We start from the raw sequence: 16,260 nt of genomic DNA on the forward strand, positions 1-16,260 counted from the left end.
TAGATAATGGATGGATGAGGACCAGTGACTGGCCAGCAGTTGCAGGAGTTTGCAGGCTGGAAAATTCACACGCAGATACACATTTCCAGACAACTTTTCAAGCCTGGTTTCCTCACTGAGGCTTCTTTATGAGGCATCCAAAAAGACAAGTGTGAGGGGAAGTGTGCATTATTTCTGCACTCATGAGCACTAAAACACAGCATTATTATTCCTAAATAAACATCACATCTCTAGGCTGCTGACAATAATAATATATGAGCCTTGTTATAGTATTTTCCACACAAGTAGAAATCAGAGGCAGCACAGTGACAACAAAACACAGTTTTGGCCAAGAACATTGTGACACCATTTCTGCGCACATCTGCCAAAGTCACTAAGCAGCACATAGAGAATTAAAACACTTTCCAAGGAAGAAAACTAAACCAGAACACACGCACAATAGTGGACTTAGTATTCCAAGCAACACCTAATACTGTCTAATTTTTAGATTTGGGGGAGCATAAGCCCACAGAGTGGCATGGTTTTCCATCCAGCCAAATCTAGCAGGTTTTCACTTGCCAAGACACTAACTAGATACTAAAAATCTTTATGGTGCTGAGAAACAGGCAGCACCTAATACTAATTCTGCAGCACACAATTTAGGAAGTTTAGTCTGCAGACATCTGTGGGACAAGGGCAAAAGTTTACTTGCTTGGCAGAAGTGTTAATGTGGAGAATATATAGATACGATTGACTGTGCATGATAAAGAAACAGTAGTATAATAGTAACAGCTTTGTGTCCGTGCACGTCTGCAAGGCCTAATCAAGGCTTTATGGGGGTGCATATGGACAGCTGCTGACATTGCATGGATGGATTCTTTTCCAAACATACAGAATAGATTGGCATCTACGCATTCTGTGCTTACACAATACTACTGAAGACTCTCACAGACTAGTGAAAATGGCAAAACTTACATCATGCAGACCTTCACTAAGCACTAACGCAGCATAGTACTGGCCTTACATCTCTTTTCCACACAGCTTTGGTTGAGATCTCTGATTCTGAATTTCAGACCATGCCTCCTGGTGCTCAACCCAATGAAATGCATGTCTTTGCAGATACAAACTGTTTTCTACCATCCAGTTTTATAGTTTATGTACATGGAGTATTACAGCAACAACAGGGGCAATAATGTCTGGTGAGAAATAATCGAGAAGGTTGGCCTTCCAAGTGTGCAGTCAGTTGTATGAACCACTATCTACTTGCTCTGCATGTTACACAGCTATCATGTCCCTAACTAGCTGAGCTAGTTTCTTTTTAATTATGCCTTTGACTGTCTCCATAATTAAGCACATGAATGATCTGTTCATTTGTTTTTCCAACTTCTTGGCACACAGTGCACTCTTGATAAAGTCCATCACAAAAGCACAAAATGGAAAGAACCAAAGGAAGAGATTCACAAACACATTAGAGATCACTGAGGTTTGATGCATTGATGTATTCACATATGTACGTAGAGCTATGTGGAAACAAAGGTTTGAGGGCAAAGTCAGGGTGGTTGTAGTCCAGTGATTTTACTGCTTGAGGGTTGAGGTTGCATCCCACAAAGACAACAAGTAATGCAATTTAACCCAGTTTAAAAAAACATTTGCACAAAAGTCCAATGAAAAGGTTCCCAAAATGATTAATGGACCACATGTTTTCAGTTTTGTAAACTGGGTAAGCTAAGAAGTTAACCAGTTAACAACAACTAGTTAAGTCTAATTGGAGCTTTGTTATTTTTCTTATGCAGAAGTCCCATTTCAGGTCCTCTCTGGTCATTGATTTAACCCCTAAACATTTATCTCTGTGTATTAAAGTTACACATTTAGAGGGTTTTTAAGATAAAATAATCCCCTCCTGGTTTAAATGTCTTAGACAGAACTCAATACTGTTGCCAACTCTAAAATGTGCAGATGAAGCCTCTACCTCCATCCAATTCAACCTTAGACTCTGTTCAAACACTGTAAAAATACTCTACGCCACACAATAGCAAGTTTAATGAGTAATTCAGTCGTACATATTTGAACTGGAAGCAGAATGTAAAGAACAACAATGAAAGTTCCACCCCACAAGTTGACAGGATTCGTTGCTTCAGTTTGTTCTGTGTGAAACCTCACATGTTGATAGACTGCAGTTTAGAGGTTTCAGTGTTCAGCCATGGAGCTGGCTGCTTATTTTACTCATTATGTGTCTTCCAGTATATTAAAACCACCATATGGGCATGTTTAGTAAGGTAGAAAAAAAATAAAAATAAAAAAATAATTTCAACAGAGAGAGTCTCTAATGGAGCCATAAACCTGAATAAAAACATCACACTGACTTTTTAATGTGTTTATCCACATCTTCCTTTCAGTGCGACTATAAGTGCAACAAAAAGCAGCAGAAAGTTGACTGCAACAAGGTCTAAGTTAAATCTGAAAATCAATCTTTTCAATGTGGCCTTCTGTTCTGTTGACATTTTCACACCTACAAAAGGAGCTTTTCTGACGCACACTCCCTCGAGTGGATAAAGCCACAGAATGCGTGACTCACTGGTAAAACGGTGCTTGGCTCAACTCTGTTTCACCTCGGAGCCTCTTTGTGATCTCTCATTTTCAGTGTTTATTACAGCTGGTTGCGCAGCACAGGTGTTGTCATTAAACTGTGTTTAACCACAACCCAAACCAGTGAATTGCGGCAAAACGGAAATTGCTGTTTGACTGGTTGACAGAAGAAATCTCCATTTATTTGTTGCTCAGTTATCTGAAAAGAGAAACTTTCTGATAATTGTCCAAAGAGAGGACACATTGGACAGAGAAACAGAGAATGTCCTGAGACCTTCATAAAATCCAGCCAGTGCAGAGCATATGGCGTATTTACAGGAAACTGACTTTTCTAATTGAGCCCATTCTGTGCAGATTTAATCATAGGCCATGTCCACACTGATGCAGACATTTTGCAAAATGAACACTTTCCACTGTGTCTGGACCTGAAATCCAAATGGCATTTTAAGTCAATCAAGAGAAAATTTCGAAAAATCTTGTTTTAGTGTATCAGAGTTAACATGTAAAATGGACAGTTTGGGAAACGACTGCTCAATTCGTTTCCCATTGTTGCTCTGTGTAATGAGCATGTACTTAAAATAACATCAGCTGGATACTTTACGTTTGGTTAGCAGGAGCAGTTACAAGTTCACAACTTAACTTGGCATTACTGCACAGCTTCACTTGCACAGAATCAGCAAAATGACAGAAAGTGCTTCTTTGGTATGTGATGTCTGGTTCTGCATCCTAACGAGTACAGAGATATTTAGTCAAATAATGCTGGTATGCACAGACTATTTTTGGAGGGGGAAGGCATCGTCTAGAAAAGTATCTGTATTAGTGTGGACTACAGCAGCACGTTTTAGTATTTACCAACAGCCCAGTTTGACTATATGGAACTAAATTTACACGTCAATAACATAATTTTGAGTCGACAAAGTGATCCACAATTTAGTTGTGACTGGTCAGAATAACAGCTGCAGATATCTCAAAAGTCCTTATGACTAAATTCTGAACGCTTTTCATAGGATATCGGTCCAACGAAGCGTTTGACGAGTGTTGGCAGCAGCAATAGCAGCTGCTGCGGTGCATAAGATCACAAGAAAATGCTGTGAAATAGGAAAAGCTCATCAGCAGTGAATCTATGGAGAACAAGAGCTTCATCCAGTAGGGAGTTGTGGTCGAAACTTCGACCTCAGGCTTCTCTGACATAGCGGTAAATCAGCTTGTCATGTATGATTACAGTTGCAGAGCCACAGTGTGTTTGAAAAGCAAGCCGCTCCTGCCTGAGACTCCTTCTTGATTTAGTTTCTGACATAACTACAGATATGTGCAACATAGTTTGACCTCACAACTCTAATTCAAGAGATCTTTAATTACATTTTGACAGTTTTGGATACCGAAAAAGGACAATGTAGAGAATTAGGGTGATATTTTTAACTAGACTTAATCAAAACTAAACTATCTATAGCTGAAACTGGAATTACAACTACTCATCAATCAGCTGCAAATACCCACAATTCATGAAGTAAATATTTGCTGAATTGTAGATAAATGCAGTGGGAAACCTCACATATGTAGTAAAAGTGAAAACATTTGACTTAGGAAGAATTACATTGCTGATACCTGAAACTGAATGACACATATCTGTAATACATATCCTGCTCACTGTTTCAACACAAGCACTTGTTTACATTTTTTCCAGTTTTTAACACCAAAGAAAACCGTGCAATCCATTCCAAGTTGGTTTATCTAATTCGTTAACTCCTGATTTGACCGATTCATCTCACTCAGTCCCGCCTGCACTTGGTGAACCGGCCCACACTGTCCACAGCCGCTGACCTGGCTGAGGGCATCTCGGTGTGAGAGGCTGCATGATTCGAGGAACTCGTCAGTCGATCTGATTGCCTGCGAGCTCCTTCACCCCCTCTTTTTCTGCCAAGGCCGCTGATTGATGAGACTCTGGCAGTGCATGGTAGTGGAGTTGAGTAGAAAGATCAGGATACTTTAGGTCTAATCAATTTTATTTATCACCTGTCTTCATCCATGAGCATCATTCACACCGCTGAAACACTCCCTTTGTTGCCCTTCTAATGATAATGAGCAGCTGGGACGTCGGCTGGGTCGGGCGAGCGATCAGATGTGACGGGTAAAATTTGTGCGTGCTCATCTTCTGCTGCCCTACAAACACTGCAGAAAATGAATAAAGAGAGTCCCTGCGTCTGCATACGTGAGCGCTCGGGGTAAAAAAATCGGTTTATTTGTTGGAACAGCATGTCAGATTTACAGAAAAAAAAAAGGCAGTAGACAAGCCAGGCTATCTCTGAATCTTTGTGCATGAAGGGAGTGTAGGAGACTGCCAGCGGGGCCTGTGTAAGGAGCTTTGCCTGTCAATGTTTGCATACAGCCATCCATCTTTTTAATCTTAAGCGACAAAGACAGAAAGTGAAAAGTAGAATTTCCCTAAGCTAGCATGCGATAACCCTCATGGCTGAAACGTATTCAGCGGCCTGTAAGCACCTGACAAGTGAACAATGCCCCTCCTCCTCCCAGACATTAAAGTCGCTCTCCAGCACGAATCCAGAGGAGCATCTCATTGATATTCACAGGAGATAGAAATAGAAATGCAGTGTTTTCTGGCAATGCAAAGTCTGTTTACTCACACTTCATTCACAGTTTGCATCTCGGAGGGACTGCAGGGCAATTTCACTGGGAGGTCACGATGAAATGGGCTCTGACGAGTAGCTGCAGTACAGGAGAGGCCTGAGTGGGAGAATGAGGTAGAAAGCGGATCCAGAGATGTAAACTGAAACCCAATTCATTACCAGCCGCAATGGCCGAGCTGGTATTATTTTCACCTTGTGAGTCAGCCTGCATGTGTGTGTGTGCATGTAATAATGGTAAAATATGGTCTTGGAGGCATCTACTGTAGCAGGAATCACCACAAATAGGGTTGTAAGTGCATTGGCAGGCATTTATGTACGTCAGTGTCTCTAAAAAAATGACGCTCCTACACAATCAAGCTCATTTGTGACCTGTGTTGTGGTGAGAAAGAGGCCCAGTTTGAAAGAACAACAATGTCCATGTTCGGAGGAAGGAGAGGCACCTTTAAGCCCTAATGCAGTTTAAATAGTCGAATTATATGACATTTCCCCATCAGTGCAGTTGTCACAGACTGGGAAATTAGCTTGAGAGAGCAAAGCCACCTTTTTTATTAGGCTGCAAATGTATTTATTTCTGCGGTAAGGTTGGACATTTTATCATGGGGGTCTATGGGGACTGACTGGAGCCTCGAGTGGTCATTTGAGGAACTGCAGTTTTTGGCATGTTTGTGTTGCCTTCATTTTTCAGTCCTGGCAGTTGCTGTTGGGTACCAAATACTCTTGCGATCATGTAGAAATATCTTACTGAATACCCAGAAATCATAGATCAGACTGTCAACTCTTGAATGTGCTTCAGCACAAAATTGTAAAATAAAACTTTACTAAAGAACATGACAAGACGCCTGATGAATACAAGGAGCAGATGAGACCAAGATAAATTTGTTGAGCTCATATGACACCCTTGGTGTTTACCTAACCAGGACCATCACAGTGAATGCACAGCCGAGACAGTGAAGCGCAGTGGTTGGGCTGAATGAGTGCAAAAAGTGTTGGAGAGATGACATGCATGTTTGTGGATTTACCAAAATACTGTCTGACAAGATGACTCTCAGTCTGTAGGAGCTTGAGAGAAGAGGAATATTCCTGCAAGATATTAATCCAAAGCACAAAATCACACAAAAGTTTCTACAGAAGGAAAAAGTGAACACTATGACCTGGAGCAGTATACCGCCTGACCTGAACCGAATAGAAAAACTTTGCGGTAAAGAAGAAAAGTAGAGCAACACAACACCTTTGTTGGGAAAAAAAAAAAGACAAGAACACACTCAATCAAGACCGAGTCTGTCATCGAAAATAACAGTGGACACACAAAGATGGACTTTAGCTGCGTTAAATTCCTCCTATGTGGGCTGTATTTTTAATTTAGTGCATCTAAGCTGTTAATTTTAATATTTAAGAGCAAATATCCTTCCGTTAAACTTGGAAGTAATGCAATCAAGATTTTACACTGAACTGATATTTTCACAGGGATCTACTCGCTTCTGTTGTTTGCTGTAAATAACGTTAAAAATCCTGCTCACGGCCAGATCATCCACTGAGAGGAAGTCACTCCTGGATGCTATCAGAATTTGGGCTCACGTTAGCAGCTCTTTCTGCTCTTATTGGATTTAGGGTTTAAGTTTCCACTCCAGCAGCTCCAGCCGACGTTACGTAAGAAAGCATTGTATTTGCCAAACACATCTGCTAGTTCCCATCCTTCTCAGGTCTTTTCTCGCTTAACGCTGAAGCTGAAAACTTATGGAAGCCAAGCAGGCGCACACGGTTAGAAAAAATAATAGTCGGATTTTACCCCATTATGATCCCTGTCATAATTATGACTCTGGGATTAAATGGCTGTACGCTGCAGCGCCGTTTCCTCCACGTCTCCCGTCAGCCGCTGGTGACTGATCGACTTCAAACACTAAAAAGAAGCTGCTTTTGTCTGAACACAGCTTAAAAAATGAAAATAAAAAATGTAAGCAAATATTGTCAGCAGTATTTGTTGAGCAACAGCTTAAAGGCGTAGCACCAGTAATGAACTATGGTTCAGCAAACAGTCACTTGCTAGGTAATACCACGCGGTTCGTGTGTGCCGAGTTCAAAGATTAGCTTCTGCTAAGTTTCATTATCAGACTCTGGGCCGCGGTGAAAGGCTGAAAGAGGAAACTGTCGTTGTGCAGATGATGTGTTGATTATTTTAGGATTTACAACAAGAACAAAAGCTCCAGAAATGGCAGAAAGCATTGTAGAGAAGGGGGTGAGACTGTGTGGGAGATCATTATGAAGTTGTGTGTGGTGGAGGAATAGTGTGTGTGTGTGTGTGTGTGTGTGTGTGTAGGTGGGTGGCTGGTGTGTGACGCATCCAAATAAAACAATGAAAAAACAGATAAAAGAGTATAAAAATTTGCTTTATATGAAATATTATTGGGTAAATTCAAGCCTTTACAGACTTTTCTGGCATTATGATGTTAATTGCTGGCTTGGAAAGAAAGTTTCCCAGGCGCCAAGCACCTTTGTGATGCAATTTGATGTAAAAGAGAACAATAGGGTTCGTTAACACCATGAAAGTGTATGATCTCAACCTTGCTGCAAAGACAATCTGCTTTGTTACTAATGACTGTAAATGAGATGTTCTGCAAAGACAACCTTTGAAAGTTTTTGCTCTCAAACGGCACAGAAGTAACCTGTTTAACCTCAACCAAGCCGTAACATGAGCCTCTTCAAGTTGTCACATTGGTATATTTTTCATTATCAAAGCTTCAAAAAAAGCCGAAAGCCTCGTGTTAGAAAATGGCTTGAAATTTAAAAGAATATGCACAAAAGGTTAAAACAGACTGCTGATGGGGAAAACGGGAAGACGAAAGGTGGACAGATTGAGCAGAGAGAATAAAACAGCAAAGGAGAAAAGACATTCAGGACCTCGGTGCTGAGCTCCAGCGTCATCTGGGTAATTAAATGCTTCTGCACCAGTTAACACTCTGTGGGCAAGGCCTGTCCAAACATGGCTGTCTTATATGTCGGCCTGCGAGTTGTTCTTGAAATCAATGTGAAGCGCCAAGTCTGGAAACAAGACATCGATGGATATTCAAGAGGGATTAGATGGAGAGAGAAAGCATCTTCCGTAACCTTTTCAGGAAGACTGCATATACATGTATCTTCAGAAAATCACACCTTTAGAACTTCAGACCGACAGAATGGTATAAGTACACTTACTTGTTTATTAAATGCGATAATACTTATATTTTCTACTCATCTTTACTTTTATACTGCTTATAAAAGAAGTTTTTAAAACATAAATTAACAAAAAAAAATGAATTTTTGTCTACCATTAGTTGGCAATTCATCTAAGGAAGCTTCTCCAGCGCTTTCATTTTGATAAGTGTCCAAGACCTACTTTATCCAGCTAACAACAACAACAAAAAAGCATCCACAAGGTTTACAACCACTTGACTAGTTGTATGTAAGGTGCCTAAGCTCCACCATGTCAAGTCACTTAATGGAAATACAGATTACAGTCTATCCGTACTTCCATGAAGCCTTTTTTTGTGCACATTTTGAAGTATTCCATGAAAAAAAAAGTTAAAAAAAAGCAAAAAATGAAAAAAAACATCCTCAATCTCAGGGAAAAGAAGTTTTTACACTTGCTTTAGGTGGTTTTTCAAAGTTAATATGCTTCATAGGAGACAGAAACATGCTTTCTGATTAAGTACTTGTGTAGTTAACGCGTAACTCACATGACTCTGGCTCTTTGTCTTTGCCTCTGGACAGCGTGAAACATGACCAGAATCAGCTGACATGAAGCAACAATTACAACAACAAAATTCTTGATGACTTAGGTGGCCAAAGTCTAATTTTTTCAAGCAAAAAAAAAGATTGAATTCCTGGCCTCTTCTTCTAGCCATGTGTAATGTAGACTGTACTCACACCTTCTGATGACACTACAGAGCCTAATTTGTTCACTCCCATAGCCTGTGTCTAAAAAATGGCAGCAGCCGTCAGGTGTATTCTTTCTACCAGCCAGCAGGGGACGACTTCTCTGGTTGCAAAAAGAAGTCAGATTGTATAGAAGTCTATGAGTAAATGAGCTTATTTCTCAGTTGATTTGTTACCTCACTGAAAGTTTTCCTACTGAGTCTATAGTCTCAATCTCTAGTTTCAAGACAGAATGTTCATTTTGTAAAACACGGTCCCATTTAGAGTAAAATAGATGGGATTGACAGGTTGGTACTGTATCACTGTGCGTAGTGTCCCTGAGTTCTTAGTCAGATCCACCTCTGCTCATTATGTCTAGTTTCAAAAGAACAGTAAGGCAACAGCCAAAATTCAAACTTCACAAATGCCCACAAACTAGTGAGTAACCTACTGGTGGCTACATCCAGCTTATACACACCGTCTATGTTCGCTGTGCAGCCTTTCCAAAGTTTCCTTCAAACTCGTTTGGCAATTAAACTGTTGATGCGTCTGTAATAACAACCTGATAATATTGCTCACCGGGGCCATTTTTAAACAATACCTTTACCTTGTGCATGTTGCTGCTCATAATTACAGATTTTCTCTCAGGTAACATTCTGAATGCAGGATTTGTCATGCAGTGCACCGAATGCAGTGTTCTTACTTAAGCAAAAGATCTGAATATTTCTTCTGCTGCTAGACTGATGATCTGACTTACATACGACAAAAGGAAACCATCCTTCTAATCCCCTTGTTGCGTTCTTTTTCCACCTTTTATCTCACTTTCCTGGCTCCTCCCTCTGTCACCGCCCATCCCCTGCCTTTCTTCTGTCAGTCTCGTCAGACACCTGAAGGCGAGTTCCTGCCTCTGGACCAGTGCGAGTTGGACGTTGGTTTCGGGACGGGAGCAGACCAGCTCTTCCTGGTTTCACCGCTCACCATTTGCCATGAAATTAATCCCAAGAGCCCCTTTTTCGACCTCTCCCAGCGCTCTCTCATGAACGAACAGTTTGAGATTGTCGTCATCCTCGAGGGCATCGTGGAGACTACAGGTGAGTAATCTCTCCCCATCATCCCCCTCAGCTCTTTGTATCTCTTCCCACTCTCGTTGCTTCTCTTCTTCACTCTCCCCACTCCCAATCTAAATGTAAATTCCAATATCAATATCAACCCACATAACACACCTGTCTAATAGATACTCGTAATCTCGACTGTGTGAAATCTTATTTTCACACCTTCCCAGTCCTGAATATTTGAAGAACTGGAGGGCTGGGGAGAAAAAAAAAAAGTGAGCGTAAGAACAACATATGAGAATGACATCCTGATTGAATTATGAGGGATATTTTATTACGGCAGAATCGGTTTATGCCCACTCCATGCATAATAAAAGCCTGTGGTCATAGATGCGTGTGTCACTTTGATGAATGAGGTGGGTTTTAGTAGAAGTTCCACTCCATTTTTCAGATGACAGCTGAGAGCAGGGAAAACTCGAAGCTGCCGCTGTAAACTTCGAGGCAGCCATGCTGGAGTAGCCTCAGCGACAACACCGCTCTCTCTGCTGCATATTTAACGGAACGTATCGGACTTCAGGGAAGAATCAAATAAATCCATCCCCCCTCTTTTCTTTCCAGCTCTGCCTCTATCCATCCCTCACAACCCTTCGTGTGCCGCCGCTGTAGGAGAAAGCAGAGAGCTGAATAGGCTTAAAGCAGGAGGGAGGATCAGCGGGGAAGCAGAGAGGCAGGCAGGCAACACGGTCTGTGCTCTGGTGATAATACCATTAAATCAGGGTGCAGCCAGAAGTTTAGTGTCGCAGTGCCAAGGAGGGAAGCCCTGCCGGTGTCACCTTCAATGGTCCACAATATCCTGTCAGCCTCACACTAACGCACAGCCCATTAAAGCAAACACATTAACGGCACATCCAGCTGCTGCTGACACAGCTGCTCAGCTTGTTGATTGTCTCCCCGTCTCATTTCAATTATTTTTCAACCAGACTTGACACATCACCACGCAGCGGCTCTAGTACTTGTCAGTTTTAGTTCATGTCTGAAAGGCATTGTTTTCGGTTTTCAATGCCGCGACGAAACTGCATGAAAAAAAAAACTGCAACAGATCATCAGTTTTTATCAAGTTTGAGTGTAACTTCTTTGTTGAGGAAAAGGCTGACAACTTCATGTCTAATCAGTTCCAAGCCATCATCCAATCACTTCAGCCCTTATTTGAAAAGTCCAGTTGGGACCACATGAGCATCTTTGGTCTTTGGATGGAGAAAACGATTTTCTCCACTAAACACCGAACGATTCTCATTTGATCCAAACTGGACTACGATCCAAACCTACTACGATCAAGTGTACATAGATTAATGCAAAAAAAAGAAGAAAAAAAAGGACGTCATCTATAGGGGTCCCACTATAGACCAAAGGAGATCTATCCATCCATTAGCTACAGCTGCTTTATCCTGTAGGGAGTCACGAAGGGCTGGAGTCTATCCCAACAGACTGACACCTACACCCAGTACCGTCTTTTATCTTCAACACTTCAACAAAACTACATAAGAACCAGCAGCAATTATCAGTTTATTGGCTTTAGATGTAACTTCTCTGTTGAGCAAAAGGCTGACAACTTCATGTCAAATCAATTCTAAGACACCATCCAATCACTTCAGCCCCCAGATGGAGAAAATTGATTTTCTCCATCCAAAAGTCATTCTCATGTGACATCCAAATAGACCCAAAACCTACGAGGACTAAATGCATATACATTTATGTTAAAAGAAAAAAGACTTGATCGATAAAGGTTCCAGTCTAGACTCAAGGACATCCATACATTCATTAGCCAGATACGCTTTATCCTGTATGGAGTCATAGATGGTTGGAGTCTATCCCAGCTGACATTGACACCTCCAGTCAATTGAGCATCACGAAATGACCAATTTTAAATGTCTTTGGATGAAGCCAAAGCCAATGCGAGCACAGGGAGGATGCATGCATGCTGGCCAGCAGGGTTAAATCCAAATCGAACCCTCTTGAAACAAATCGACGGCGCTAACTACTGCACCACTGTCCTGTCCAAACCTGAGGGCAATTAGACGTAATCAAGACTGTGGTCAACACAAGCAAACACAAAAATCAATGCACAAATCAGAGATGCACCCAAACAGTATCATTATCAATATCATTGGAAACCGATGCAACTCAAGTTGGGGTCAACCAATAATTTTCTGAGTTAGATGACCTTTGTAGGTTGTAAACATTATTCTGATGGTTTTCGATGACTAAATAATGTTGATCATTGCATAAATTTGATATCATGTGGACTTTAAACTGAAAATTCTGCTTTACTTGATTTAAGACGAAATTTGTGTTGAGATAACAGAATGAAAATGTCTTTATAACTCTTCATAACATAACTAGGATTTCAAGTCTCCTCCACTGTCTGAACACGCTTGGAGAATTTCAGACAGTACAGAATGTAAATAATTCAGTGTACTTTGTTAATTGAACATGATTTTGTCAGAAGTTGTCACAACTCAAACACACTGATACATTTTCCTCCAGTTGAACATAAAAATCATTTAAGTGTAGAAGAAGAAAGCATAAAATCTAAAACAGCATTTGACTAAATGACAATTATTAATAGAACTGAAAATTAGAAAAGACTTTTATTGTAAGAATTGTAAATATATCCCAAGATTGCTCTATTTTAATAGATAAAACACTATGGAGGGAATGCTTAACCCCCCCAACCTGGATTAATTAATTAATATTACTTTGTGAAAATCAGTCTTCCCTTTGGCATAAAGAGTTCTTTCTATTTTATCTCAGAAAAATGCTCAAAATCAGATCTGATAATCGGCTGATTAACATTCGACCCCAAAGCTTGAGCCCTGGTTTTCAATTTCTTTGTAAAAACCAAGCAGCACAGGATGCGTTAAAAGAGGAAACCACTGCACAAATCACTGTAAACCAGTGAGCATTGGGTTGTTGGCATTTCATTTTATTAATCCCCTTTTCATTTAGTCTGATATATGGACTCTGTAGGTTACACTTTGGGTAATGTGCCAATGACACACACTTCTCTTTAAGAGCGTTTTATTCAAAATCTCACTCAGTAACAGAGCTCAGATGCAAATAGAGTCGAACAGAAATGGAAAATCATCATTATGCACTCTGTAAACAGTGCCAGTGAAGGCTACTGCCAGAGTTTTTACATAAAGTCTTCTTCAGGGACGCCCTGCTCGCTGTCTGCCAAGTGTTTGCATAGTTGTGCTGAGGGCTTTTATTTTTATGCAAGATGCAGTCAACATTAACCAGCTGGTTGAATACCCATATGATGCCCGGATGATGAAACTAAACTGGCATGCCTGTCAGGCTCTAAACCCACCAGCTTCCACTGCACTGGTACTTACTGCCTTCGTATGCATCCGCAGGAATACAATCATTCTCCTGCTAAGAGAAGAAGATACAGCTGGAAAATGATCCCCGACTCAGTATTGTAATTAAAGCTAAGCCTCTGGGCTAATTGGGGATAAAAATGACCTTTGAGTAGATGTAGGACTGTTGAAGGTTCTCTGTGGATGAAGATGAGTGGTGAGCCTGGAATAGCAGCGGGCTATGACATAACACTGCTCATATCATCCCTCAGAGGGACGGGATCAGACTCCTACTCCTCAGCTAACTGTAGTGTTTAACAGAAAAGCTCAGGTTGTAGCAGAGTTACTGGATCAGAAAAAATGTGGCCTAAGTGCTTATTGATCGCAAAGGACCGCCAACCAAAATCCAAATGTCAAGAAAATTATTTTACAAGAGCTGAGGTCAAATGGAGAGGGAAGAAAAATGTATTTAACAAAGCTGGAATTATTTGAGCAGACATGCAGGCACCAGTATTTCTAGAAAATTGTTGCATTTCTTCTCAATACATTGTCATTAACTCTCTCAACCAGAAGCAGCTTCTGGGTGTTTTTTTGGTTTTTTTTGGCTCCTGTTGAATTTTTACTACAGTGGGCTCATTTTTCACTGCACTATAAAGTCCTGCACCTCTATGGAAGCACCACCACCATGAATAGAAGGAGAGAGGACTTAAATATGTCATTTGTGAGGTATTACACAGTTATAATGATATGAAGTCTTAAAAAAAAAACTTTCCTGAATTTTTGTCACATGACTGATGGTTGCAGCTGAGTCACTAATGGCCTCCAGGTTATGTCATGAAGAGCAGAATATTTTCTTTTTTCTTTTTTCAGAATCTTATTAGCATAAAGAGTTTACTTTGGCTGATTATAGAATTTGCAGAATAAAGTGATTTTGAGAAAATATCACAGTAGTAAAGTTTAGATTAGCTCATCGCAGATGTGAAATTCAAGGCAGATGAAATTCAAGACCATCACAAAGTTCAAAATCTGATAATCCTCTTAGTTTTTACAATTTCTGACTCTGATAAATGGTGTATTTTTTTCTTCTTCTTAAGACAGCATGCCTGTTAAACCACAAGTTACAATAACGACATGACAGGCCCAGGACCAGGACCTTTTGCTCCTGCCATCGATGTATTGATGCCAGAACATGGCGCTGGGCGATTGTTAATTATGTTGATTTGATTTAAACTGGCAATTATCACAAGCCGCGCTGATAACGAGCGTCGCTCACCTCTCACCTACATTCATGGCAGAAAAAGTGAGCAAACAGAAACTACAGAGGCATGAACTCCAGAAAGGAAAAACAACATAAGATTGTACTTTTTTTTGTAAAGCTGTCCTTCATCTCGTGTAATATTCCATTTCAGCACATTAGAGCGAAATCAGAAAGACATGAAGTAGTAGGTTGTAATGTTTTTGCGGTTGCTTCCATGAGAATGCCACGTTTTTAAATTCCTTCTATGTGACTAAATGGAACAAGATGATTGCACAGAAGGTAGCATGACAACGTCTTCACAAGTAATAAAGCAGAGAGGAAACAGAGATAATAGGAGGGAGCGCTGCCCTTTCGCATTCCGCCTTATCAGCCAATAATTGTTTTGCTGCAACCTCATTTAATGGCAGCTATTAAATCTATTACTCCCCTGTCACTCTCTTCCAGGTATGACATGCCAGGCACGTACATCTTACACCGAGGACGAGGTCTTGTGGGGCCACCGTTTCCTGCCGGTGATGTCCCTGGAGGAAGGCTTCTTCAGGGTGGACTACTCTCAGTTCCACAGCACCTTCGAGGTACCGACGCCGCCGTACAGCGTCAAAGAACACGAAGAGAAGAACTCACTGCCCTCGCCTTTATCCACTCCAACCCCCGCACTGACTGAGAGCCACGGCGCCCGACGCGACCGGGTGTTTTCCGTGGACTGCATCAACACCTCAGAGGAAAGGGGTCGCCACGGGGGCGCCGGGGGTCGACTGCCGAGCAAACTGCAGAGGATGAGCTCGTCGGGGAAAGAGGACCTGCAGAGGAAGGTTCTCCTGCTCACCTCCCAGCACTCGGAGAAGGCCTGCAGCACCGGAGACCTGCCGCTGAAGCTGCAGCGCCTCATCTCCTCGCCCGGACCCGAGACCGAGACTCGGCTGCAGCTCAAGTCCTTCAAGGTGGGCTTCGATCCGATGACCCAGTCCACCGGAAACCTGTACCAGCAGAGCCTGCCGCCCACGCCGTCCCCGGCCCCGGTCCCCATGCACAGCCCTCTTCTTTCAACTGGGAGGAGGCTGGAGGACACTCTGCCACCAAAGCTACGGAAGATGAACGCTGACCGCTGAGAAAACAACAGACTAAAACTTTCCTCCACACAGGAGGAAACCCACAAGGCCTCAGAGGTGAACTCTACCCTGGGAGGCAAAATCAGACGGTTCACTGACAATTTATGGATTCGTTTTTTTTCCTTGAGACTTCACTGGAATTACTGTGACTTTTGTGCTTCATAGCAGAGGCATTCATGCAGGCTTTGTTACACACAAAACGACAAGAAATCTTCATGCTTAATGCAAACTTGATCATCCTGCAAGAGGTGTGCATGTATACACTAAATCCATTGTTTAATGTATGCACAACTATAACTTAATAGCCAATCTTAGTTTTATCTAAATATAAATTATATTAAGATGATAATAAATGCTGTTTGATCTTTCTCTTTTCTTGTGTTT

General features: G+C 41.4%; 1 protein-coding gene across 1 annotated transcript in view; it reads left to right on the top strand.

The window, feature by feature from the left end:
* Positions 1-15,876, top strand: part of LOC103371756 (G protein-activated inward rectifier potassium channel 1-like) — a 27,107-nt gene extending 11,231 nt beyond the window's left edge. The window contains exons 2-3 of the mRNA XM_008301187.1: positions 9,973-10,189; positions 15,212-15,876. Of these exons, the coding sequence (XP_008299409.1) occupies positions 9,973-10,189; positions 15,212-15,876 (882 nt within the window). The remainder of the gene's footprint in view (positions 1-9,972; positions 10,190-15,211) is intronic.
* The last annotated feature ends 384 nt before the right edge of the window (positions 15,877-16,260 follow it).

Source organism: Stegastes partitus, unplaced genomic scaffold (assembly GCF_000690725.1).
Source record: "Stegastes partitus isolate 25-593 unplaced genomic scaffold, Stegastes_partitus-1.0.2 Scaffold1639, whole genome shotgun sequence".
Classification (NCBI taxonomy): domain Eukaryota; kingdom Metazoa; phylum Chordata; class Actinopteri; family Pomacentridae; genus Stegastes; species Stegastes partitus.